Consider the following 27614-nt stretch of genomic DNA (forward strand, 5'->3'; position numbering starts at 1 on the left):
CAGAGAAATACTAGCTATCTGGGCGTACATAGCAAAGCTTCTCTTCCTTGAAGTTCATGCATCTTAGATTTCAGTTCTTTTTTATTATACCTACAAATAAGTGTAAAATATACTGCAAAATTAATAGCATTCTGAAATAACTGCTTAAGGGCAAGTAGTTTGTAATGTCTTAAAAATCTCTATTCAAGTTTGAAATGTCTCTGTAATGTAATTTGGTCCGTTTATATTATGAAATCTCGATAACAGTAAAAGCTGAGTGCACTAATGCAACCATGAGCCAATGCTCTTTCATTGTTTCTCATGCTTGCTCTATCACTACAGTAAGCATCACATGCTGGGTTATCTTCTCTTCCAAAGTCCCACTTAGTCAGCTTTCTGGAGGCAAACTAAATACCCAAAATCCAGATGTGAGTTGTAATGATATCCCATCTCCATACTGAAGGGAAGTGACCCTTCAACAGATCTAAACCCCTTTTGCCTGTTTTCTGTAGGAGCAATGATGACCAAGAGACCAGATCTCAGAAACATGAAGCTTTTGAAAAAGGGTTTCTTGAAGGAATGAATTAAAGAACGCTGCTATGTTATAGAAAGCCTCATGTTAAAGACTGACATGATAGTAAGGAGATGTGTTGAAAACAGCTAATACAGGGTTCTTTAGCTCTGTTTCTTTATTAGATGTGTGACACCAGGAAGAAAACAAATCTAGAATTTATTTCTAAATCAGCACCTGCTAAATGCCACTTTCTTCAGCAGGGAGAGACACTGTGAATGAATACTATAGTTTTGCAGCCTTGTCTTCATTCATACAACTCATACACTTGAGTTGAAAGGGAGAAGAGTATGAATGGCTGAGTTTACAGTCAACACAGGGTTGCTGTCAAAGGAAAACAAAGTCATAAAAACACAAAATATTTAAACTCTCATGGAATATGGGAGGGAGGAAAGTCTTACTTCTGCATTCTCAAGCAACGGCTAGAAATTTGCTTTTGGCCATCATGCAGAAAAATATTGTCTTTAGCACAATAACTGTAAGCTTTTATTTCCCAGCCTCTCCTCCAAAAGAGCCAGTGCTGTGATTCTAGGGGATGAGTCATGGTATGGATGTGTATTCAAAAAGCGCAGAAGCCACCAAAACAACAACAAACCCTTTTAAAAACTATTAAAAGCTGCTGAGCAAAGTTGCCCAGTTCAGACTGAAGCTTATGGAAAATAAGGCAACCAGGAAGGTACAGCTGTGAGACAAAGTAATACACATGGAGAAAACTCCACACCATTCCAAAGCCAAGCATATGTTTGTAGACTTACAAATACACAGCACCAAATCAAGTAACTTGTGTTTTGGTGGAAAACAACATATAACTCTTTGGTTAGATGCTAACACCATCCAACTCCTCACAGTGGAAGCACATCCAATTTTATCAGACCTGTTCTAGTCTTCTTGTTCCTCAGTTTCTTTACTGCAACTTTTTAGTGACTGACACTAATCAAGGCCCAGATATGGAGGGATTTCTTCCAACAATATGTTTACAATTTACTGACTCATCTCCAGGTGGGATTACACGTGCTTCTCTTTAGAAGCCCAGGACGTGTTCAGGCAGAATCAAAGGGGACACACATGCTCTAATGGATAGGGAAACTCACTGTTACTTAGCAGTGGAGTGGGACACTTCTGGCTTCCCAAGGACACTTTATTTCTAAAAGCAGTCTGGTCTGGTCATGATGACTCCAAATCAGTGCAAGGAGAAAATATGCAGAGATATAAAGTGATCAGTGTGGGATGGAAGTGGAAGACTGCCAGAAGTGGAGCTGCAAGGAATGTATTTACAAAAGCTTCAGTGCAAAGGAAAATGAGGGTTTCTTCCTGTAAAAATCAGATGCCTGGGAACAAATACTGCATGTGTTTTTCAGAGAGTGGAATGCTATTTTGGTAAGCTGTGATTCTGAGTGATAACCAAAGCAATAGTGTGACAAAAGGATTAATGTGATCACTGTATTTGTTGATATGGAAATATTGAACAGGAATCCAGTACATCTATTTTTATTATTATTATTTTTTTAATGATTACAGCTACCAGTGAAACACACTGTGCAGTGCTAGTGCCAGTATTTCAAGCAGCATGTTTAAAATTAGAGGGTCAGGGAAGAACTAGAACATTTATTAAATAATTGGAAACCTAGCGTTTTAATGAAATACTCCAGAATTTTGCTTTAGTTAGCTTAATAAGGAAAAGTACAGACTTATCAAAGGTAACTGGTCTGCAGTTCTATACAGGAAACAGAAACATGAAAAAAGCAACTCATCAGCTTATTGCTGAAAGAAATAACAAGAGTCAATGGCTGGAAATTAGACAAGTTAGATAAATGCAGTCTAGTCATGACACAGACGTTTTAAAGGAAGAGTAACTATCCACTGGAACAACTTACTACAGGTAACATTATATTCTCCATCACCAGTAATCTTTAAATTAAAATTGGATTTTTTTTTTTAAGTATATAGTTCAAGCAGTAATTATTTCAGTAGAATTTTATAGCCAGTATTACACGAAAGGTCATCCTATAGACTTTTGCTCATTTAAACTAGGATATCTAACATTTCCAATCTAATGGTTTTAAAGTAAATCACAAACATGCATAAAGAATTTCTGATAAACCCTATGAGGCATATAAGCTCTTTCACTATTTATCTTTGGCTGTGGAGTAAGTGCTGGGTAATAGAGATACCACTGGGGTAGCATCAGGCCAGGTAGCAGCAGCACACAACTCAGTGCTGGATGCAGCCTTTCTGCAAATCAGAGCAAATGCTTGGGTCTTTAGCCCCTGCTGAGTTCCCTGCTGCTGCCTGCACCTGAGGAGCAGTGAACAGCCTTAGTTATAGCAGTAGTTGATGTTTCACCCCGTCTGAAGTGGTTGAAAGAAAGGCCCAGGCATGGCTAAGAATGCGTCTGTCGCTGATTTGTGAAGTGAGATTTTCCACTGAAGAAACACATTCACTGGGAAAAAATAACTGCAACAAACAAAGCTTGTGGTGGGTTCTGTCACTTTAAATCAAGCCTCCATCTCTGCTATAAAAACATGCCCTGCCTCTCCTCAAGTTATTGGCCCTGTTGGGAAAATTACCAGGCAATATTCTTAAGCCTGTTTTACAATGAGGTCAAAGTAAATGATGAAAATGGTCCCCTCTGACTTCAGAATGTATAAACAGTTGATGTGATCCATTAGCAGTGGAGAAAAAGGAAGAGACTTTATTTTAAAGCCAAAGAACTGAAGTCCTAGATTATTATTTCTTCCCAGAATCAGCACACGTTCTAAATGGTGCTCCTTAACACAGAAATTTGGGGCTGTGACTAAAAATGATACTAATAGCAATAATAATAATTTTACACTTCAGAAATACTTCTGTTGTAACTCTATAAAATATGGGCCATGTTTTCATAGACGACAAGGACTCTGCAGCTCCCACGGGCTCTGAAATGAGAAGCAGCAGAGAAAAGTTTCTCACTGCTAATGCAGATGTAGGACATTCACAAAGGAACACAAGTCATTGTGCCAAGGCAGCTGCTAGCACCTTCATCCAAACAGCCCACCTACCCTTTGGTCTCACAGTTATCATTCTTTTTTATATACAAAAAAGAACCAACAATCAGCTGCCTGATAGCTTTTAAGTGCGCCGTTCAACTCCTGTTTCATCAAAAGTGGCAGCCTGCACAGTGGTGAGCAGGGTTATGAGCGCGTTCCCTTAGCTCTGGGGACAGAGGCCTCTTGGGTAGATACAAGGTAGACAGCTGTGAATTGTAACACATCACAGTGCCATGGGAACAACTCTTTCTATCTGAAAGACCCAACTTTTGGACACAGATGTAAAACTTCTCACCATCCCTCCCACTGGAAAAGCCTGATACTATGAGACCCAAACCCCAAATCTGCAGGCTTCCAAGGGTCCAAGCCCCTTCACCCAAAGGAGAGTATCCCTCCTCCATGAATAAATACTTAACGACTTTCTGGAGTTCAGACTGATGATTCAGTCATGTCAGTTTATACAGCACTTAGGGACACTTCAGACTTGCATTATTGCAAAACAGAAAGATCTCCAAAATGTCACATCAAAGAAGAAAGCCATTCAGAAGTCCTACTAATGTAAAAATGAATCAAAATGAGCATTTTAAAAAAAAATCTTCATGTCTCTATGAACCTTTGTAAAATATTGCAGCATGGATATTTCACTGTGTGTCAGATTTTAACTTGGATAGAATTTCTGCAGCCAAATTGTAAACACTTTGAATGAGCATTATTATTATCAATCCACCTGTCAACAAAAACAATTTTGAATCCACGACTTCCTAATTTTCTAAACGCTCTAAACTTCTTTCATCCTTGGAACAAACCATATACAATGTGTATTTTAATCTCCAACTTTGGAGAACATTGACTGTGATCTAAAATTCACTTTTTGTAATTGCAATTTCTTTCCTCGAACCAGAAAAAGGTATCAACAGGATACCAATTATATTAGCATGCAGGGCCATTTTATATTCTAACTTCACATTTCCTACGATAAACATAATTATCACTATTATAATCCACTACAAAAGGAGATATCCATGAAGTGCAACTACATCTTATATTGAAAACAGTTTATTCACTGAAGCAAGCCATATGTTTCTGTAATTTTGTGACTAAGTAAATTTTAAAGCACTGCAATTTCATTTCCAGTGCCACATCCAAGAGAAGCACTGTCTCAGTTCTTCAACTTTCCTTTGAGACATCAGTCAGAACCAGCTCTGTGCTGTCAGGCCCTTTGAAGGGGGGCAACAAGGATATGAAAATAGACAGTTCCTACCATCTCTCTGCCACTCAATACACCAGAGACTCTTGGAAACTCCAGAGAAGCTCCTGCAGTCTCCAAATAGTGAATGCTCACTTGTTCAGTGAAGATGGCTTATACGCAAAATTTTTGCAACACAGTGCTTGCTGGGAGAATAAGAAGAATAGTAGATGCAGACAGATTTAGGGTATACAGATAGGAAACTTCTCTGAAATACAACAACTTAATTTTCAGACCTACAACAATGCCAGATTTTGATCAACTTTAATAAAGGACAAGGAAGGCACACCCTCAATATAAGAACTAGGTTCCTTCCAAAGTTAAAGTCTGTTTTCCACAGCCTGGGAGTAAAACACCTCAGTGAGACGGCAATAACAATTTTATAACAAAAATAAAATATTTTCCTTGATCTCATTCTTCAAAAAGGATAGAAGATTTTTTCTAAAGTTATCAAAAAGCACTTGGCTCAAAACAGCAAACCAGCACAGAAAATTCAATCTAGTTAACTAAAGGAAGGGAACAGTAAATGCAAATAAGATTTTGGGATAGAAAATATTAAGCAAATTTATCTATAGATGCTGGTAAAATTTCTGCTCAACCATAGAAGAAACAAATTATTATCTATGCTGGTTTACGATAAATGATCAGGATTCCAGTTCCTTAACTGTTATTACCTGAAAGTCAGCAGTAATAAGGCTGTTATTCTGGAAATTTCTTCCTTTTTCTTTTTTCTTTTTTTTTTCTATGTGTTACCTGATTTTTAGAGAAACTAGTGAATTCTGGCTATTAGTGAGGAGGAAGTCTGGGACTCTGCAGACTGTGTGAGTCTGAAAAAGGTGAGACTTCTGATCCCGAGATTTGGTTACATGATTTCATTGAGAGGCTGATCAAGAAAAAGGAGATATTTCACTTCAAATAAATGAATTATGAGCAAATAAAAAAAAAAAAAAAAGACTGATTTTAGTGAAACCAGATTTTTAAGAGGCAAGTCCTACTCCTTCTACTGGACTGCTGTCTAATGGAACAGTTATATGTAATTGTAAAACTTTCTTTTGTGATGATTAGAAATTATCATACGCCATTCTTACAAGTTACCATTTTTCAATCCTTTATCACAACACTTTAATAAAGAAGGACATTGTTCTGTAAGATAACTGTTTGTTATATATGATATATGACCAAGCAGAGATGCTGTTGATAAGAAGATCTTTTCCTCTGTCTTGATTTTCAATAGAAACTCTCCAGACTGAACAGCTTACAGGCACTGGGCAGCAATGCTGAATGAGCTTGACTATGCTGATTCTCAAATCATCAAACACAGGGTATAGACAAAAAGCAAATTATACAATATGCAAATATATAGTATCTCAGCTGTATTACACATGCTCAGCTTCTTCTCCATAGAGAAATCCTTTGCAAAATGTACTAGCAATTAACACAAATGTAATTGGTGGCAGTTATGATTTAGCTATCAGAAGAAGAAAAAACACATCCTCTTTCGCCAAATCATATATATGTATGTTAAATATACATGTGACAGAAAGAGATTGATGCTGTTGAGGGTTGCTAAAGCAATGGAACTGCTACATACCGTTTCATCTGCTACATGCTGCTTTTATCCTAACCAGACAATTTTCCAACCCGAGCAGAGCAGCCCACAGACTGCAGCAGCCTTGGACACCTTCCATAACTTGCATGGTCTTCATATAAGAAAGGATGGAGAAACATGCATGAAATCCTGGACAGCTCATAGTATGTGCAGCCTTCTCATGTCATAGTAAGAAACGACCCCTATTTTTTCCAGTATCATGATAAAACTCTGCACATTTCTTTCTGAACGCTTTCAGAAAGAAAACAAGATTGCAGAGAATGAAGAAACTATTACTTAATGTTTTGCTGTTGTTTTTGTTTTTGTTTTTTGTTTTTTTTAAATGAAACAGATATTTTGTGGTATGCAATGAAAACAAGAAAAGTGGGTATATTAATATGCTCTTAGTCCTTTTGCTTGTTATATTTATCCTTCCATTATTAATTCTAAATAATGTAGTATAGCCTCCACTTTGTAAATAAGTAGGCAAATGAACAGCAGGATGCAGTGTATAGTACAATGGAATTTTCTGAGATCACATGTATAAATATTTGTCAGATCAAGGCCCAAACTGTCAGTAAAGTGCTTAATTTAAATTGAGGAAAGAGGCAGTGGCAGCACCTGGCGGATTAAATGTATGGATTGACCCACAAGGGAAAAGTTCTTTTATTTTTCAAAATATTTGAAGCCATGAGCTCTCTAGTATGTTCCAAATTGAAAACATTCTTTTTTTTTACATAATTTTTATGAACCCTAGGAATAAAAATTAATTTGGACAAGTTGAAAGAGAGACTCAACTCCATGACTAACATGGGAATTACCCTAATCCTCTCTTCAACTTAATCATAGAATTTTAACAAGGTTTTTCTGGAAGCCCTTGAGATCTCCTAGGTTGAACGTCAACGTGTCCATTATTTTTCCACTGCTTAGAGCACACTCATAAATGCAATCTGTAGCTGAGTTATGAGATAAACTCTTTGAGCTCTAAATCACTTGTTTGAATCTTGGCCAGAAATTGTCTCCATTTGCATGATAAATGTGAAAAGGGCTGATGATCGCAATCTAGTTATCCGTTCTGTTGATGATCTCAATCTAGTACCAATTCTAACTCCTAAGCCCTAACTATGCCCACTTGTTACTAGTTTACTTCTGGAACAAGCTGTTCTCTGGGGGGTCATGCTGCAAAAGAATATCAGAAGCCCTGAGGAGCCATCCACATTCATGAGCAACTCACAAGTTTCTGCTCTGCTCTCATAACATGATTTGTGCAGAAATTATACCACAAAAAGTGTAACCTATCCCTGCTCTATCAGATTCTCTTGATCACAGCACCCAGAACCAGGAAAGTCCATGAGCAGGAGAGCACTTTTGGTTACAACAGTGTAAATGATGGAAGCCACCCGCTTAGTAGAAATCCATTCAAGACTGAAAGATTCAGTATAACAATGTTTGTGAGAGCAGTTTTTCTACCCTGGTTAGTATTTCTGCCTAGAAACCAGAAGGCAGTAACAGAACTCTAAGAAGCATTAGGCAGAACACAGAGCTGGTCCCCTTCCAAATATGCTGTAGAGCCTTTTGCTTTTTCAGGCCTGTAGGGATGGATGGGCTGAGGGAGTATGAGAGGCCTGTCTCCTCCAGCTGATGGGTAATTATTCTAATTGGACTGCTTGTTTGCAGCATTGTTTATATGGCGTGCTTTGCATTTTGTAGCACACTTGTGAGAGTGAATAAATGGTCAAACAGCATAGTTAATTAATGTTGTTATTATTATGTCTACCTACCTGAAAATACAAAGAGGAATTTGTTACTGAGGGAAAATCAGCATTTCATAAGCAAATCTGAGCAAAAGCTCAAGGTAAGCCACAAAGACGGACAGAGTACGTGCACTACCAGGTGCAAACTTGGGAAACTCACCACGGTATGAAAATACAAACACCAGCAGTAGCTTTTCTGCACACTTTCCTTCCATTCCAAGCTGCGTTTGATTCCAGAACTGCATTATCAGACACTGCTTCCCTTCTTCATTGCCCATCACAACTCTTGGCTTCGATACAATTTCATGGGCTACAACTTTAAGAAAGCGTGTGGAATAAAAGGGGTGCTGATTTTCTGTCAGGGCTGTCCCTCCTCACCTGAGCCCCATTTGCTTTTTAATGCCTCCAGGTGGGTGTGGTTGTCCCCGGTCCGGGGCCGCATCGGAGACGCGGTCCGGCAAGCGCACGGTTCGGGTGCGCGGCTGCACGGCACCGGTCCCCGGGGTTTGCCATTTTGCATCTCGTGCAACCAGCATCGTGCGAGTGTCCTCGGCAAAATGTAAAAGCAAATCTGCTGTTTTCTTTCGAAACAAAAGAAGGGGAGGGGGGGAAGAAAAAAAAAAGAAAGGCAGGCGCTGAGAGTGTTTTTCTTGCAAGCTGAAGTGTAGAATAAGATGCTTTAAAATAATGCACCATTTTGAGTCAACATTTGGTGAGATTGCCTTCCTGGGAATGCCTACAAATCCTCCTCTTATTATGTCCCAGGATGGGAGCTGCGATGCATGGACACAAAACAACTTTGCTCAGCGACCTGAGGGAAGCTCCTTGCCAGCTCCGCTACTGACCCAGCACTGATAGTCGCTGCTGTGACTGGTCGCTCAGCAGCGCTCCCCGCTTCCGTTAAGCACGCTGGTGTTTTTTGGACGCGCGGACCGCAGAGCCGGCCAAAGCTTTGAAAAACATTGGCTGGTAAATTCGGCAGGTAGTTTGGAATAGAAAGGAGTAAGGAAGAAAGAGGAAGAGATAGGGGAGGAGTAATAGAAATAATAATAAGCAACCTTCTCAGCAGCAGCATTAGAACCAAACTTGGGACGCCGGCAGCGCCCCGAAACCCCCGGGAATGACACCCCTGGGTCTTCCTTTCCTCCGTCCCTCCCCCTCGCCCCCCAAACAATCGCAGCGAAGCAAGTTAGTAGCGTTTCTATAATTATTTTTCTCTTTGTTCCCGGATTGTTGGCGCTGCGGAGTGCCCCAGCCCCGTACCCGCTCCCCGGAGCGAGGCGGGGCAGCTCCATTGGTTGTAGGGAGCGGCTGCGCCCGGCGCGCACACACGCATAGAGGCTGCTCGGTATTGTTATCATCGTGCTTCGGCGGAGGGCTCTGCGTGCAGGGGGAGGGGTGGAGGGAGGGAAGAAAGAGGCAGAGAGAAAGTGGAGACGGAGCATGCAGCAGGGCTGGGGCCGGGGCAGCGGCGGGGCTGGCACGCCCGGGGCGAGGCGCTGAGCGGAACGGAGCCGCCCGCCCGAGCTCGCCGGGGAGCAGAGCGGGGAGGAGAGGGGCGGGCACGATCCGGGCGTGGGGACGGCGCTGAGGACTGCCGCGCCGAGCCGCCGCCGCACCGGCCTGGCAGCAGCGGCAGCAGCTACTTCTTTCTTATCTCGCAGCCTTTTGTTCGCCCATCCTCCTCCTCCTCCTCCTCCTCTTCCCTGCCCACCCTCTGCACCGCGGAGGGGGCTCTCAGACAGAAAAGCAGCCTGACCCGGAGCCGAGTTTCCCCCATCCTCCGCCTCTCTCCGTCTCTCTCTTCCCCCGCTGCATCGCTGCCCATGAGCTAGAGCGGTAGGCGGCAGCTAGCGCCGCGGCACCGGCTCGGGCAGGCGGGGACAGAGCGCAGCCCCGGGAGCCGCCAGCGCCCGACCCTCCCTCCGCTCCCGCCGCACCCCTCGCCCCGCTCCGGGCTCCAGCCGCGCTCCAGGACCGCCGGGGGCCGCCCCGCCGCCGCCCCTCCTCGCCTCCATGTGCCGGATAGCGGGAACGCCGCCGCGGATCTTGCCGCCGCTGGCGCTGATGTTGCTGGCGGCCCTGCAGCAGGTAAGCACCGCCGGCGGCGGGTGGGGAGCGGGGCCGGGCTGCGGCTCTTTGTTCCCCTGCGGGCGGCGGTGCCCGGGGAAAGCCGGCGGGAGGAGCGGCGGGGCGCGGGATACGCTGCCGGCCACCTGCTCGGGGCTGGGGGGAGAGCAGGTGCGGAGGGATGCGCATGTGTGTATGGGGGAATAGGGGAGTCCGGTGCTAGTTTTGCGGACGGAAGAGGGGGTATCTCACTCGTATCGAGCGTGGGGGAGAAAGTAGCGGAACGGACACGGTGCGGGGAAACAGGAGCGGTGCGGCGTAAGGCAGAGCCCCGCGTCTCTCCCGGGCAGGTGGGGCTACAGCCCGGCCGGCCTCGCCGAGAGGGCACGGCGCTCCGCCGCCTCCGGCTCCGTGCCCGCTAATCCCTTCCCGGGAAGAATTTAATCAGCCGCCGCCTCCGTGCGGCCGCTGGTCGCCCACCCCCTGCGTGTAACGGGAATTTCTAGCGGGACGAGACGGGGCTCCCAAGTGTGTAATGCACGGCCGGAACCCCTCCGCACGGCCCGGGAGGGCTCGAGGTGCGGAGCGTTCCCGGGGCAGCGCTCGGAGGGAAAGCGGGACCCGCGTCGGGGCAGGTGCCGGGCGGCAAAATGGATCCCGCAGGGGTGCCCTGAGCGCCGGGGGGACGCGGTGGGAGCGGGTGGCGGCCGCTGTCCCCCGGCTTTGTGCCGGCTGAGCCCAGCCCGGGGGGTGGAGAGGGCGGTAAATCTGAGGGACAGATGGCGCAGATCATCGCCTCTTAATGGTATTTACGGTCGGGGCATTTCTGACGGGTTGGGGGAGAGGCCGGAGGCCGGGCCGGCGGCGGGGACAGGGCCCCGGGGCGCTGCGGCGGTCTCCGCCTCCCGCGCGGACTGCGGCCGGGCCGGCGGCCCCTGTCCATGGTGAGCGTCGAGGCAGGAGGGAGCTCTGCCGACTCTCCGCCGCTCCCCTCACCGCGTGCCCCTCTGCGATCCCCGGGCGTCCCAGCCGCGCCCGGGGCTGCTGGCTGACGGCGGGCAGCGCGGTGGCGGATTTCAGCCGTGGCCCTCAGAGGGCAAAGGCACGGAGCTGTCTGTCCGTCCATCGCGGTGGAAGAGCATCCGGCAGGACTCGACTGACTTCCATGATAGCAGCCACTCTGCTCAGAAACTTGTTATGTGCCACTTTAGCTTTGTTTTATGCTTGTTTTTGCAAGGCAGAAGCCAGACCCCAAAAACCAGTACCGACTGATTTTTAGTGCTGTTAATCGCGCACACTTTCAGTTCTGTTCAGTCTTCCCGTCTCAGTGACTCTTCAAAGCCCACTTTCTGCACTGAACCTGTATTTCATCTTTTTCCTACCCGGGGCGGGTTGGAAATGAAGCCCGAGCTGTGAATTGGGGACAGGAGGGAACCTTGCTGCTTTCATGCATCACTCAGTGTCACCATTGTGTTACGCTTGGGGAATCCAATTTCCCCCTTGTTTGGGTATCCATTAAATCAGGTTAGGACTGATTTTTAATAGTGTGTAACAAAATTGGAACTTGGGTATGAAATCAAATTTATAGACCTGTGTCTGTACAGCACTTTATTTATTTTTTCTTTCATGTGAACTGTGAAGAGCCCTCACAAACAGGGTACAGTGGGAATTTCTTTTTCCCCGCCTGGGTACCTGTTCCTTTTGGTTTGTACAAGGTTATCTCTTTAAGGTTCTTCTGCAGTGTTGAACCTTCCAGCTTTTTCCTGCCTCTTTGCAACACAAGAGCTCTCTGCCTTTATTGTCTGAAGTTATTGATCACTCATTTTTCATCAGTGATGTGGAAAAGCAGTCATGATGGAATGCTTGATCATAACTGGAAGTGTATTTTAAGTCAGATCTGTGGGTTCTCTGTGTGTTTGGAAGAAAGGGCTTTAGATTTCTGGCAATGTATAATGCACATGGGATGCAAGAGAATGTAAACTGCACTTGATTTTGCTGATCAGCCAATTCAGTGTGAGGCTGGAAGCACTGTGTAAAGAACCTGGGAGGTGGTGGGATAGAAGAAGCGGTATCTGCTTTTCTGCCCCAAAGCATCAGCTGCTTCTGGAACAGGAATAACAACAAAACAGAAACAGAGGAAGAGATGGTTTGAGTGTTGGGTTTATTGGAATAAAACTGAGATGAGTTAAAAATTAACTGGAAAAGGGAATAGAAATTAAGTGCTCAAAAGGGGAATTGTTCTTTTTAAGTACAGGGTGATGGGACCACTCCATGAGCGTTCTCTATTTGTAAGTGAGAACAAATAATAATGTGATTGTAGAGCCCTGCAAATGTAGAAGATTGGTTTGAATTCGAATTACGATGACAAGGGATGTAAGTTATTACTCCCTGCAGGCAGTTTTGGTCTTATTCCAGGTCTTAGCAAACGTATCCAGGTGATAAAACTGTTGCCCTAAATGACATTCCTGTTAAGCTGCCTCAGCTGTGAATTCAGTGATTGAGTTTCTTGTCAACTAGACCACTCGTACCTTCAGCTCTGGTCTCTGGCAGAATGGGGCGAGACACGTGAATGCAGTTTTGCACAGGAGAGCTGAGATCATTTATTCTGAATGTACCTCATAACACACGTGTCTTAGATATTTTTTTTTAGCCAAACTATTTTAAGTATTATAGTAGATATGTGTTTGTATAAGAACTAAAATGAGTTTGAGGATGTCTCTTAAACAAAGCAAACTCGAACATCATTACTCCCTTGAAAGTGAACTGAATGTGTTTTATAATGCGTTTCATAAGCCCTGGAACAGAGCACTTATGTGAGTGGCTCAACCTTTGTGGATCTTCCTGTCCTGTTTTTGCTTCACCTTCAAAGAATCTGAGAAGTTAAATGTGGCAGGATGCTGCAGCAGAGAGCTCTCTGCTCCCTGTCTGCCTGGTTTAGGTGATAGTGGTGCCACTGACATGTCCTCAAAAGTCTGATATCTTCAAAATTGAATAAAACAAACGTATTTTTGGAAGCCTATCTTTGGGATTTTAAAGTGGATGCATTATTTTAAAATACATTTTTCAAAAAGGCTTTTTCTGTAAACTGCTTTTTCTGCCTGTTATAGGACAGAAATAGATGTCGCTAAAGTAGGCAGTGAATTTTTGGAATTGAAATCACTGGTTGACAAAATAGGAAATTCTGTTTTCTCTCAACAGGTATTGTAGCAAGCTCATAAATGTATACGATGCCAATGTAACAGAAGATAGATATTTTCTTGTATTGTATTCATATTTTTTCATTTTAATAAATGATGTGTGTTTTCTAGAAAGCCTTCTATTGCTCTCTTCCTTCGTGTGTAGTACTGCTATGTAAGCATGCAATTTAATGTGCTATAAAGAAAAGTCAGTTACGTTTGTGGGTTTTGTTATACCTGTTTTAAAATATCACCCTGAATTGTCATATTTTTGAACAACATCTAGTTAAGAAAGTGTAACTCAAAAACTTCCCATCTACTGTCTTTCTGCTCCCAGAAGTTGGAGGAACTCCCAGAAACATCACTGGAAAAACCCTGTCATGTTCTATCTTAATTATTTTCAGTGACATTTTTATGTCAGTAATTTCAATTATTGATGTTTTTAATAACTGAACACATAAGAAAATTTGGTTCTTATAGTAGTGTAACAAGTAAATTTTAGTAGTATAATATTTAAAAATAGCCTGGGGAAGTTGTGAATCAAGTTATTTTTGCTCATCGCAGACTGCCTTGCGTAAGGGACTTTTTGTCATGTGGCAGCAAACAGGAACAGTTGAATGGCTTTTCTTGCCTGAATGAGAGGATCATCTGCCAGTTAAACTCCTTGTCTCCCACTGTTGTTTTTCCTTTTTTTTTTTTCTGAATGCTTTTTTGTTTTACTTATTTTTATTTTTTAACTTTAAATAACATGTGGTTGAGTAGTTCACCAGCTACCAGCAGCTAGGATAAGAATTTATACTTTAAACAATGCGCATACAAGATATCAATTTGCTCACCTAAGAATCTGAGCCTCTAATGTAAAACGGTGTTTTTTATGTATTTATTTTTAAGCTTTTTTTGTTGTTATTACAAAGCACAGGAGAAGCCTATAGTGTCATAGTGGATATGCTTCATTTTATCTACTACCTCATTTCTTTCCAGTTGTGTATGAGGTGGAATGGGGCAAATCCCATATGAATGATGAAAGTAAAGTAAACAGTGTCTTTTGCAGTAGAAATTATCATTTTTATAGCAATTTTCCTCACCTTTTACTGAAGTGATGCTTGTTGCTTGGTCACTGGTTGCCCATACCAGGCAGAAGTGAGTTTGTCTAGAATCAGAGAATCATTTGAGTTAAGAAGGGACCTTTAAAGGCCAAGTAGTCCGACTTCCCTGCAGTGAGCAGAGGCATCTACAGCTACATCAGGTTATTGAGTGTCCCAGTCCGTCTTGACCTTGAATATCTCCAGAGATGGAATATCCACCATCTCTTTGGGCAGCCTTTTCCAGTGCTTCTCTGCAAGAGAGAAAAGTGGTGTGTATCAATGTGGGATGAGTTTGAGGAGGATTTGTCTTGCCAGAGAGTGTTCGTAGCTTGTGGCTGATGGGAGAAAGACCTTCCTCATCTGAGTGTTGGGCTGTGTTCCAGCTCCCTTTCTTGTGGCAGCGGCAGATCAGTGGATGACCTAATCTGCGTGATTCATAATTTGATTTGATCCTGCCGTTCTCACTGAAAGATCATGGGAGCTCTGTCTGAATAAAGAGGGGAAATTAGGCATTCTATTTTTAAATGGCTTATGAAAACAGATATAGCAGCTTCCAAGATGGAAGGTATATCACTGCCAAGTCTTTTCAACGATTCACTTAAACTATTTGGTTTTAGTCAGTATTCATGTATTTAATTAAATATCATATATCCAAAAGGCGCATTTATGCTCTCCTCTAGGCACTCCTTGACATATTTAAAAAATATATTTTTACCAACAGACTCGCCTAGGGACTCCTCCATTCCTTATAATTAGCACATAATTATCACCCAGCAGCTGAAGACATAGTTAAAATTTTGTGATCCCCCGAAAGAGTTCTTCCAGATAGGCCTTGCAAGGCCTCCCCTGAAGGTCAGAAAAACCCAGAGCTCTTCTGTGTGCATCAGAAGCAGTTTTCATGGGCAGGGTTGCTGAACACGCAACCTTTATCATCAAGACAGCGTGAGGAAGTTCCAGTTTTTTGAAGACACTGGGATATATAGTCAAACATAGAGCTGGTTTTAAAATATTTTTTTATTACCGAAATGTGACTTAGACTTAAATTCCCTTTAATTGTGGCATTTCAGTTGAAATTTTAGTCTTTTTTTTTTTTTTTCTCTGATAGGAACTGTGTCTTGCTTGGAGAGTGGGGGCTCCATGTTCTCCTTGTTGATGGAACAAGAAACTCCAAACCAGATCAAAGCTTTGTGCTGTATCAGATACGTCCATAAATGTCTCTGTATTTCGTAAAGCAAGTCAACACCCTTGTTTCTCAGCTGCGCGTAACAAGAGGAGGCTATGAGTGCAGTTTGTGAGACTCTGGCTTGCAAACGAACAGTAATGAGTGGTAGTTTGAGGCAATTTGTTTTAAAACAGATGATAGTGTGGAAGTTGTAGATCCTGTTATCCTGTGGAAGTATTTGAAAGCTTTATGTATTGGTTTAAGAAGCTGAACTTTTTGGTTTGAAATTTGGTTCATGGAGTAGAGCACTAATGTGAGCTGAAGGTGCTGTAATGAGAACGGCTTCTGGTGCCTCTGAAATAGAGGTAACTGGATGACCTCTGGGAGATCTTGGTTTGGCCTTGTCTTGGGAAGCTGCTAGCTTCCAGAACAATTTGAGTGAAAGGCACTTTCTCTCCGGTTGCAGTTCACAGTTGAAAACAAACGGTACTTGACAGTATTTACTGGAGTCATGCTCAACTCTCTTCAGTGTGTGAAGGTATAAAGTGCTGCAGCTCGTAGCAGTAAGTCAGAGATTAAGAGAGATGCTGAATGTTTTCAAGTGTTGCATCTAAAGCGTATTGGAGATGTGGCAGTGATCCTGCAGGTTATCTTTCATATGCCTGTTACTTTATGGTAGTGAGGGGAAGCTTGTCATAAAGTAAGATCCATCTTGTGCAGTATATTGCGTTTTGTCAGGTGATGTGTTTCCCCAAAACTGAAAATGGTTAAGAAGATCTTTAGAGTTAGATAAGTTGTGAATGAATGCTGGGTACAATTTTGGCCTTTAAATTAATGAGGAAACACCTAGCCTTTAAACACAGTCACAGATGTTTCTCTGATTTGTGCTTAAGTTGAATATTACTGTCACAATTGAAAATTAATGTTGTTTATTAACGAGGGAGAGCTCAAATACCCAGCTCCTGCTCTGTCGTAGGTGTAATTATGTAAGACTTTGTTTTGAGCTTCACACAATAATGCCCTGCGAATTGGCTGGACTTGGCAATTAGCAGCTGTACCACATCCAATTATAAGTGTGTGGTGTGGTATTTTTTCCAATGCATATCCCTCCATTTCTCGTTTTACGACGTAGGCTTATTTTGCTACAGGAGTAAGCTATATTCAGCATAAAAGAAAGAAGTCTTTCAGAAACAACTTCCCTTGCATTTTGTTACAATCAATATTAAGAAATCTAATGTTGTGGTACATGCAAATGCAAACAGTGCAAAAGCAGAGACTTTGATATTTTAGATGAATTGAAACTGCTGAACTCCAGTGGTGTATGGCATATGCACAAGGAACAAAACCAACCCTGTTTGAAAGCAGTCTTTAAGAATCCAATTCTGAAAACATAGGATGCGTGTTGTGATACGAAATTGCTTCTACAGTCGTGTGGTGAGCTTGCATTTTTAAATAGGTGTTTCCTTACAGAACTGCATTTTAAATGTGGCTATGTCTTAGCAAATATGGAAATTGGAGAGAGCTATTAGTCTAGAACCATCAGTGTTAATGAAACTGTCCTGTCTGGTTTTACTCCTGTTTCCATTTACAATCTTTTTTTCAAATGTGAAGCCTACATTGTTGGAATAAGGTTACTGGTGGTGTTTAGAAAAACATGTAAATATGATTCCTTTACAGTTACAAAGTTTAGATGGTGATGGAGGATTTTATTTATTTTTTTTTTAATTGAGCTATGGCACAACCTTGATTTTAAGCCACAGATTTCTAGTTGTGAAGCTAAAGTAACTGGAGGGGCACGGTACAAAAAAAAGCAGGCTCAGCTGCTTTATCAAAATGACCTGTTAATTAATTGATTAATAAGTTTTGACAGACGGCTTCTAATGTATGTCATGTTGCTTCATGACTGCAGCATGTCTTTTGCATTTAGTCTGAAATGTATAATACCAAGTTTATATGCATGACCTTACCAAGTTTGAGTAGTTTTAGCATCTGGAGATAACTGCAAAATCTAATGAACACTATCAAAAATGACTGAGTTAGCTATAAGGGGAAGCAAAATAGTTTTACACTGGTACCTATTTTGCTTTTGCAAAGTCTGATAGTGCTTCAGAGAAGAATTATCCGTGTAGTGATCTTGTTCAAAGCTTTGTAACTCTGTTAAGTAGGTTTTGTGTGAGTACAAGCTAAGGTAATTGCTTTCCATCTTAAAAGACAGTTTTTCTGTTGTGTGTTCTGTAGAGGGATGTACAACTAATATTTTCTTGTGTTCAGAATAGTCTTGAGAATTGCACTAATCACACAAAATCCTGTAAATTACAGTAATGTGCCCCCATAATGTTTGCTAACTTTCCCCTTTTGCCCTGGATGAGGGGATAAAAACATTCCAGCACTGTCTTTTGCTTCGAGTTAAAATGGTTTAAGTCTTGCAGTACTTTCAGTCTGAACTTGATGTGACCCATTGTATCTGAAGCTACAACTCCTACTTAATTCAAAATGCTTAACATGGGGCGATTAAGAAATGCTGGAAATTTAAATTCTCTTTTCCCTTGTGTTTTTATTCTCAAACAATATTTACAAAGGACTGTTTTTGGAGAGCAGAGTACAGTCTTTTGTCTCCAGATAAAATTGATGGCTGCAAATGAAAGAACAAAGAAGGCTCTCTATTCATGTCCCCGCGTCTTTGTTTCAGTGGGCATTGTTTCAGTTTATAAGAGTTGTTTAGTACGTATAGATTGTTGGGAAGGCTGAAAAATTCCCAGGCGCATCAGAGCGGACTTGTTACACAATCCTGTTATCTCCTCAGCTGCCCACCCAGGACCTTTATTGTTTCAAGGATACCATGAAAGGCTATTTTTTTTTTTTTAATCGCATTTGCTTTGAGGTTATCTTTTATGTAGTAGTTTAAAAAAGTCTTAGTATTTTTCTTTCAAGTTGTGGAAACTTTATAAAGTCTGTGATTTGATTCTAAAGCCAAGGAAACTGGCAGCTGGAATAATAATTATTTTTTGATTTTACCATCTTTTTATCTTTTAAAAAAACAATGTTTGAGTGGGCTGTTGAGGCTTAGCTGCAGACCCAGGTTCCAACTTTGCAGGTTGCATAGCCTCCTCGTATTTTAAATATTGTTCCTTTCTTCCTTTACTTTTCTTTCATCTTTCATTACATTTCTTTTTTAGGTCCCCATATTTAAATAAATAAATAAATAAATAAAGTCACAGAGAAACAAGTGCCACAGTTTAAGTAGACACTTGATAATTAAAATTTCTCTTACTGGGTGCTTACCTAGATAGCTTACTAATTTGGAGGTGGGTAGCAAATTTTTGTTTTTATTGCTAGTGTGTTGAGCTGCTCAGATAGGATTGGTAAGTGTAAGTGCATCTGGCTGTGCTACGAATCCCTCCTTGCAATAGTGATAAAATTACCCTAATAGGAGCTGGCATGCTGAGCATGGCCTAGCGTGTAAATGGACAGCAAGCATTTCTGCTGGGTCCTCTTCCCTGGGGAACACGTGGTTTCTGGCACCTTTGGTGCTGCACTTTTGTTCATTTTCAGTGCAACTTCAGCTTGCTTCCTCTGCTTTTGAAGTACTACCAGTAGGCTGTCCCCACTGCATGCCAGTGCGTGCTGCCTGCTCGGGTTTGCCATCGTAGTGGTTTGGCTAAGTGCTCCCTAACCTGCCTCTGTCAGAAAGGGATTTGGTTTACAGATGATATGCTGTTAAAAGCATGGAAACTAATCTAAAAATTGTGACTGCACTAAGAGACAGAGAGGTGACAGATAGCTGGGTGCTTGAAAAATTCCAGTGGAAAGTGCTGATAAACCTGTAGGCAGACTGTGGGTGGTGGCTGCAACCCTCTTGCCAAGCTGAGCTGGACCAGGTACACAGCTGTAACATCTCTGTGCTCAGCCTCCAGGCCTGGTGAAATTTATCTTCAAACAGGTGGCACAGCCACTGCATAGTATGAGAATGCTCCTCCTCTTCTGTGCAGGTAATGTGTGAGCACAGATCTTAGGACATAGCTGCCTGATGCCCTAAGTCAGTGCTCTGATGCTCAGGAAAGTGGTAAATTGGTGAAGCACCATCATCTCCTTTTTCTCTACCCTTCTTTTTTTTTTCTCCTTCCCTCTTTCCTGTTGGGATTCTACTGTGAAATGTATGCTGGTGTGTGCTTCAGCATGACTTCAGGTAGTTCCACTTGAGGAAAACCCATTTGAGAAAGTAGAAGAGAAAATCTTTTTAAAGACGTGATCAGTTGTAGGTACAAAAGCACACAATTGTTCATGATATCAAAGTCCGCATACTGCTGAATCTGGGCGTGCATTTGAATAGGTCTTTACATAGTGTGTAGATGCATGTCCGATTTTTTTCAAGAGGTGTCGGTGTCTGAAATGCAGTTCAGTGTAGTGGTGTGAGAGCTGGCCTCTGCTTTTTGAGGTGTAGTTTGAGGTGTTTTGCTCTATTTGGTCATTTAGTCACATGGAAACGTGGCTGTTCTATGGAGCTCTGAAATAAGGCAAAAACAATCCACAAATCATAGTCTTTTGCCACAGCAAGTTGGATGCTTTTTTTTTTTTAACAGCAGCAAACTGTCCTGAAAACTGGCTTACCTATCAGTATATTTTGAACACAAAACCCTCTACAGAACAAAAAAGTTTTTGTGCTCAATTATCTTTCTAAATAAAAAGTCATTTATGAAACTTAGAAAAATGTGATTTGAAGGGAGACTTTCTTCACAAGTGAGAGTATGGTTTCAACTGCTTGTCTTTTGCCTTATGCAAATTCAATGAAGAGCAGTTCTTTATTTAACCTAATGTTCATTGGATGGGGATTGAATTGGAGCCATTTGACTTGCTATGATAACTGTTTGCTAACACAGATATAAGTACTGTTTCTTTACTGCAAATGCAACATTCTATCTTACAGGTATTGGGGCAGCCTCACACAGTGATGTCTAAATAAAGCATTTTAAGTCATTGGCTGAAGTCTTTCCTCTCAAATATATCTGTCCATGAAAAAAAAAGAAGTCATTTGTCTTTGTACAACATTTATTTCCAGAGGAAGGAATGTTTTTGTTCCCCCTAAGTTTCCACTTCAGTCTCAAAGACTGGTTTAGTTGAAATGTTCAGTTGTCAGAAGAATCAAGATTGTGTATTATTTAGATCTTACCAGACAAGTGGGACTTGTTCCTTCCATTCCAGTTATCAGAGAGATTAACCCTTTGCCCTCAGACTTCTAATTGCTGTCGTATAGAAACAAAGATGCTGTTTGTACAAGATAGCAGCAAAATGGAATGTGTGCTAACTGGAATGTTTCTCTGGTGAATAAGGGGGTTGTGATATTACATAAATTTTGTCTTGCATTTCAGGCACCGATAAAAGCAACTTGTGAAGACATGTTGTGCAAGATGGGATTTCCTGAAGATGTGCACAGTGCGGTCGTGTCGAGGAGTGTACATGGAGGACAGCCTCTGCTGAATGGTACTGCTAGAAAAGATGTTCTGATTTTTGTTGCCTAGAATCTTAATCATAAATTAGTCTTTTAGATTTCATTCTTAGGACACAAACTATGGAAGAAATATCAATCAGCTCTTACGTGGTTAATTTTTCCTTACTATTTGGTTACTGTTGTAGGACCTGGAGAATCAATTGGTGTTAATGGTAGCACGTGGACCTATGTTAACCATAAATATAATGTCTCAAATCTTCCCATGGTTGTCCAATAATTCCCTTTCTTAGCACAGTCTTTCCATTTATACTTCCTATTACAGCCCTTAAACTGATTTGTCATCTGCCTGTAATTTGAACCCATGTGTGAGTGTCGAGAAGGTAAAGTAAGCTTCCTTTCTGCTTTCTATCGTCCATGGAAGTACTGCAGTTAGCACCTAGTCTTCGTGCACAAATCAATGCGGGGATAGTTCCCTTAGTAGGGAGCTGTCCTTGGCGGCACTCTGACGGGGCTGGAAGTCATATAGGGTAACAGCCTCAGCCCTGCTTCTCCTTATGTATTTGTTAGACAAGATGGGAGGCTGTATGGAAGCATGCTTTTGGCTGTATGTAGAGAATTAAGTTATTATGCTCCATAAGTACCTGCCAACGATGGGGAAGGGAGCTCAAACTTTTGCATACCCACAGGCAAGGTAGCATGGGAGTGGATAGTTTAATTTAGGCAGCAACATAGGTTGCTTTTTCCTAGTGACCTCAGGAGAGAGGCACCTATGGAAGGCAAGACATGGGACAGGGAATTACATCAAGGGCAGCAGCCTCGGAGCCCTGGTCAGTGGCTATAGCTCTCAGTGCTCAGAGAGGAGCCTTGCCAGGCAGCACAGCACCATGCCAGTGCTATCTCTCGGACGGTGCGCTGCTGCTTTGCCCTGGCACGTATCTGTGTCTGAGTGGCACGATGCCCAGACAAAGGCTAGCCAAGTCCCCAGCTAGCAACAAGCTCCGCCAGCGTGAGCCCTTGCTTCTGTGTGGGATGCACTGAAGTCAGTAGGTCTGCCTGTGTGCCTGGGAGCCGTCTGGGTGGGGAATTGGGTTCACTGCCCTTCTTGTCTTCTTGTCTCTTAAGGGCTGGAGTAGCCATCTGTGGAACACAGAGGTACCTGATGTGAGCCTTTATTGAATTTCCCAATAAGCTAAGTTTCAGTATACAACTTCGTGAAAGAATGACATTTTAAAAAATTTGCATAAATTTCACTGTTTTCTGAACTGCTGGCATCAATGTTGCTTTTATTCAATCTAATTCTGAAACTGCAGAACTAAGAACATCAGTCTTAGTTTCAAATACATCTTAATAGCTAATTTAATTTTTTGTTTTTTTTCTTGCATATAAGTATGGTTACACAGATCAAGACTCTTGAATGAGAAACATTCTAATGACTGTGCAAAACAAAGTAGAAGCTGTAGTCTTGATACTGCATTCTGTATGTACCAGTATCTCTCCTTAATTATATTTTTACAGACTTTTGTTATGTTTTTGAGAAGTATAGTGGAAACGTGAATGCAGGTAGAATCGAAGAATCAATCACCTTTATCATATTTCAGCTTTGGTTGTTAAAGTATTTTCAGCTTAGTTTCAAGGAAATATATTTTACAACCACATTCTTTTATTTTATTGAAGAATAACTTAGAAATTCATGCATTAAATTAAATATTCAGCTAACTGAGAAGATAATACAAAGGAATTTCCCTCACTGCTCCACTAGCTGGGAGTTAATAGACCATTCTGCTGTAGAATGTTGCAGTAGTCATCTGCACTGACAACTCTTTCCATAGGTGATGTTGGAAACCTGGAGAAAGGGGCAGAAACAGCAACAGAGAACTTAGAATACTACTGCTTTCCAAAGATACTGTCTTGAAACCATTGTTTGGTAATGGTCAGTTATAATGCTGCTGATTAATCATAAAATGAAAATGACATGAATTTATGAGATGTGCACTGTCCCATGGAAACTGTCTTTTGTTTTTGTGGAATTAAGACCCTTTCTGAAATCTCTCTCACTTCTTTCTACTGGCTGGGAAATACAGTGAATTGCCTTCTGATTCTCAGTATTGCTCATACAAATCTGATGATAATGACTGACCAGCCCTAATTGTTTTTGAGTAAGTAATGTACAGATGGAAAACTGACTTCCTTTTTCATTACTCATCCCAACCACACAGGCCCTCCTGTTGCTTTTTAAAACTTTGAAGTGAGTGAGGCATGCTGTTGATTTGTCCTTGAATGGTATTAAAATGCATGGCGTTTTAGGGAAGTTGGAATAGGAAAAAATGTACAGAGCATACAGCGTGTTCTGTATCACATCAACATCAACTGGTTTTGAAATGACCTGGAGGAGTTTGCTTATTCCTACCATTTCCTCAGTTGCATTACTGCAATGGTTAATTCTTTTGAAAAATTCTGACATGCTTAAAAGCGTATCATTTGCTGGTTACAGATAAACATACAGTCCATCATGGCATAGCTTTGACTTAAATTTAATTATACTGTCATTTTGAAATACTATTGTTGTCAAAAGCCTATTTTCTGGTTATTGAACTAGATTCAGATGATGCTACAAGTTATGTATAGTTGCATGACATTTGCTTCTTAAATGTAACCATGGGCCTGATTCTGATCTCAGTGACCTTATTCATATCTAACTGCATGATTATGCTAGTATGAATTCATAAGTGGTACGTAAGTTTTCTGTGTGATTTAAAATTGAAAGCTCTAATTTTCTTTGGATTTGTGCATTGATACAACAAACATAGAGGGTTTGTGATCCTCTCAGTCAGTTGCAGAATAATTTGAACTTTACTTGATGCTTTCTTGACACGTTGTTTCTTAAATTTCTAAACAACAACAACAAAAAAAGACAAGATGTTTAATATCTGTCATGTTTGTGTGCTTTTATCTTGCCCACTGGGGGGGATAAGCTGCTTCTAAGCTCTTCTATTTCCATCTCTCTCACCAAAATGTAAATAAAAGTAGAGTAATCATATGACTTGTTGATCTATGCTTTTCAGTTGTTACAGTAATCTGGGTTATTTGATTATTAAGTATCCTTATAAGAAATGCTTAGGTTTGAGAGTATGGGGCAGTGTTCTACTGTGTGCTATGTGATACTCTTTTTTATTCTTGTATTCCAGGAGGGATCAGTTATTCCTATTACATGGAGGAAAAAATATTTCTTCAATTTGTAATGACTTTCTCCATTTATTCATGTGGCTAGCATATGTTAACTTCCACTAGTTTGTCCTTCTGTGCATTAGGGCATATATTAAGTTGGTATCCCTGTTTTCAGTTGACATAATTTGTGAAAAATTGATGGAGAAACATATTCTGAATAAGCGTCAAACGCTTCGGTGGTATTACAGTGACTTCACTAAGGATCTGGGAGTAGCTCAGTACCAATGTCTTCATTTCTGTCAAGGGAAAAGGGAGAAAAATAACAGTCTCAGAAAGAAAATTAAAAGAAACTTTGTGCACCAAAAAAAAAGTGTTTATCTTACTGATAAAATTGTGGAGATATTTGGGCCTTCTTCTAGAATTGAATGTATTTGTTAAGTATTTGAAGATTGAAATATTTCAGTATTAAATAAAACAATTTTTATTTGAATAACTCACCAGACTTCACCTAGTAGAAGATATCTAACCTGAATTTACGGACACAGTACTTCCTATTTCTTTCTTTATTCAAAATGTAATTTGTTCTTGAAGCGTCATGCGTAAGATTTAGTATTTGGAGAAGAAGAGGTTAAGTTGAAGAGGGAGTTCTGTTTAATATATGAAATGTCCTTGCTAGTGCTCGTTTTATCAGAGTCTTGTAGTTCATCCAGGAAAGAAATACTTCGGCCACTTGATATGCATGTCCAACCTGTTTATCTAATCTCTGTTCTATATCCTGCAAATTTTAAGATAAGAATAATGCATTTCTACTAAAATTACCCACCTAGGAAGGTTGCTTGACCAATTATTTGCAGAAAATATTTTAAACTTGCAGATTCTCAGTCTGATAGTTTAGTGTGTGTGTTTTTTTAATACTGCACATATTTTAATATCGTGTCCTGTTACTAAAAGCATGATTTTAGTTCTCTGCTAAACAAATTTGTTGCCTACACATGATTCTTAAATGCATTGTTTGAGCATTGTGTAACTATCAAATAATTCTAAGCTCTTGGAGTTGCACAGTGATTTGAAGGAAGAAAATATCTTAGTGTTGGTCATGGAGATAAGCAGTGATCATGGATGAGTAACACCACTGTTCCATGAGCTATGTAAGCTGGAGCAAGCTGACAGGGTTGCTTCTGCTTCTCTTCCTTTTTGAGGTTGGTACCAAGCAGTTGTGAAACCACAAATTAAATGGGGTTGGCCAGTTTATCTGGGATATAGCTCATGCTCCTTGTCTCCCTAGGTTTCTGCAGACAGATCATGTATGGATAAATGGAGCCATGGTATCCTTGCTGCCTTTTCTTTTCAAGCAGTGAAACTCTAAGTAAATAACCTTTGTTTTAATGCTTTAGTATCTGATGCCAGATTCTGATTTCAGCATTTCCACTGACTTACTTTATAGTTCACAACTTCAAACATAACTTGTTCTAAAACAATCCAGAAACATATTGCTGGGAATGTGCCACTAGGGTGAGGAATTTCCCCCTTGTTTGCTTTACTTCTTTTCATACTGTTGGTTCTCCTCAGTCTTAGGTGTGTCCCCATGTCCTGTCACCTGTGGTGCCATTTGCAGGTGCACCCCATGTACCTGTGTGAGCATAACTTGTTCTCTGATTTGGTGGCTGTGTAGCTGAAGATAGTAAGCTCCACTGATATTTGTTGGTTACTGGGAGGAGCCTGAGCATGAGAGGAAAGCATGGTGGATGGGAATGGTTCTCAAGAACTGTTTGTGGTGAGGGAAGACTGGAGGTTCTGGGGATGGGGAGTTGCTCTTTCAGCTTGCTGTAGAGTTGCATGATGTTAGAGATAAGTTAATCCATCTGAATTACTCAATTCTGTATGGGACACACTCTTCCCCAAAGAGCCTGGTAATTCTCCAGTGGTGATAAGGAAGTCTGGAAGCTGGTCTTGCACTGGACAACTGATTTCTAGGTGACCAAAGCTGAGGAAAATCAATCCCAAGGTTAATGTTTAAGAGTGCTTGGTATTTAAATGTAACTCATGCTTTCTTCATTAGGTAGTGCAGGTGATGCATCTTCTGGCAATCACAGATGCACTCAGCTTCTGGTTTTTTTTTTTGTGCTGCTGCTGTTTTCATGATTCCAAGCATAAAAATGTCCATCATCAATGAAGAATAAAATTCCTTCTGGAAGTTGTCAGGCTTAAAACAGGACATCAGTACTGCTTTTAAGGCTTATGTTTTATTCCTCACTATAAATAAAAAGAAAACAACACTTTTATGCAATTGTATTCATCCTATGGTAGCGTATGCTGTCATCTTTGATATTCCAGTGAATGTTAAGAGTGGAGCCAGGAAAAGTGAAAGCAGAATCATATTTTTAAAGAGGAAATTCTTGTTTCCAAACTGAAAAAGAAAGTTTGCGTTTTTGCAGGAAAAAAAAAAAAAAAAAATGAAAGTAGCAACTGCTTTGTTTGAAGTTTCCTTGCTATTAGCAAAAAATGACAATTTGACAAGTTCCTTCCAGGCAGACAGCCAAAGAATCTCAGATGGATGGGGTCTCTCTGTGGGCTGCTGGAAAGCTGAAAGAAATTGTTTCCATTCTTCTCAAATGTTTTGTTTTTTAAAAAAATTCTTCTTTGCACACCTTACCTGCACCCCCCAAAAATAAAGCACTCAACGAACAGCCACGTGCTCCAGGTTCTGCTTCTTTGCCCTAGCGGGAGTAAGGATGTTTTTAGTTGGGTTGTTTTTTTCTTTTAAGAAGCTTATGTTGAGAATATTTGTTTTTCTTACCACTCCTGCTTAACATTTAGTCAGTTTGGTTTTGTCCTCTTCCCATGTGAAGCAGAGTAAATTTCAGTGACACTTTTTGGTGATGCTTTGCCTGTTGACTTATTTTGTTACAGTTGTATTCTAGTTCTTACTCTCTTGCTTTTTAATCTTTTTCTCTTCTTTCCTCAAACAGTCTTCCTGTTTGTCCTCTGCGTTCCCCACAGCATCCTAAATTCTCATGTGTCAGTACTGAGCTTACTATCCTGGATTGGTAGAACTTCTGTTTGCTTTAACTACACAACCACAGCACCTGTTTTATTATTTCTGTTGCCTGCTTATCTGCCAAGCTCTTTAACTTATTCTCAGATAGTTGGTCCCTGAAAAACAGAGCTTGCTTTTAATGAAGCAAGAGAGTTTTATTGTTTTTTTTAGAGATTTGGTTTCCTACTCCCTTTCCTCCACTCCTCACTTAAAAGTGGACTATATCCTGGAGTATTAATAAAGCATGCTCAACTTAGTGAAAAGTGATATTTACTTGAATAGTGACTCCTTTTTTCTTCTATTTGTGTA

At 41.1% G+C, this 27614-nt stretch overlaps 1 protein-coding gene across 2 annotated transcripts in view; it reads left to right on the forward strand.

Annotated features, from left to right (window-relative positions):
• Nucleotides 1–10180: 10180 nt before the first annotated feature.
• CDH2 (cadherin 2) overlaps nt 10181–27614 on the forward strand; it is a 113752-nt gene continuing 96318 nt past the window's right edge. The window contains exons 1-2 of one of the 2 annotated variants that reach the window (XM_042839400.1): nt 10181–10255; nt 21024–21135. In XM_042839400.1, coding sequence (XP_042695334.1) covers nt 10181–10255; nt 21024–21135 — 187 coding nt within the window. Of the gene's footprint in view, nt 10256–10752; nt 10813–21023; nt 21136–27614 lie in introns of those variants that run through there. The other variant, XM_042839409.1, reaches the window with a different exon arrangement.

The sequence above is a fragment of the Centrocercus urophasianus genome, unplaced genomic scaffold (genome assembly GCF_019232065.1).
Source record: "Centrocercus urophasianus isolate 14NV4802_14NV808 unplaced genomic scaffold, USGS_Curo_1.0 seq_11, whole genome shotgun sequence".
NCBI classification, from domain to species: domain Eukaryota; kingdom Metazoa; phylum Chordata; class Aves; order Galliformes; family Phasianidae; genus Centrocercus; species Centrocercus urophasianus.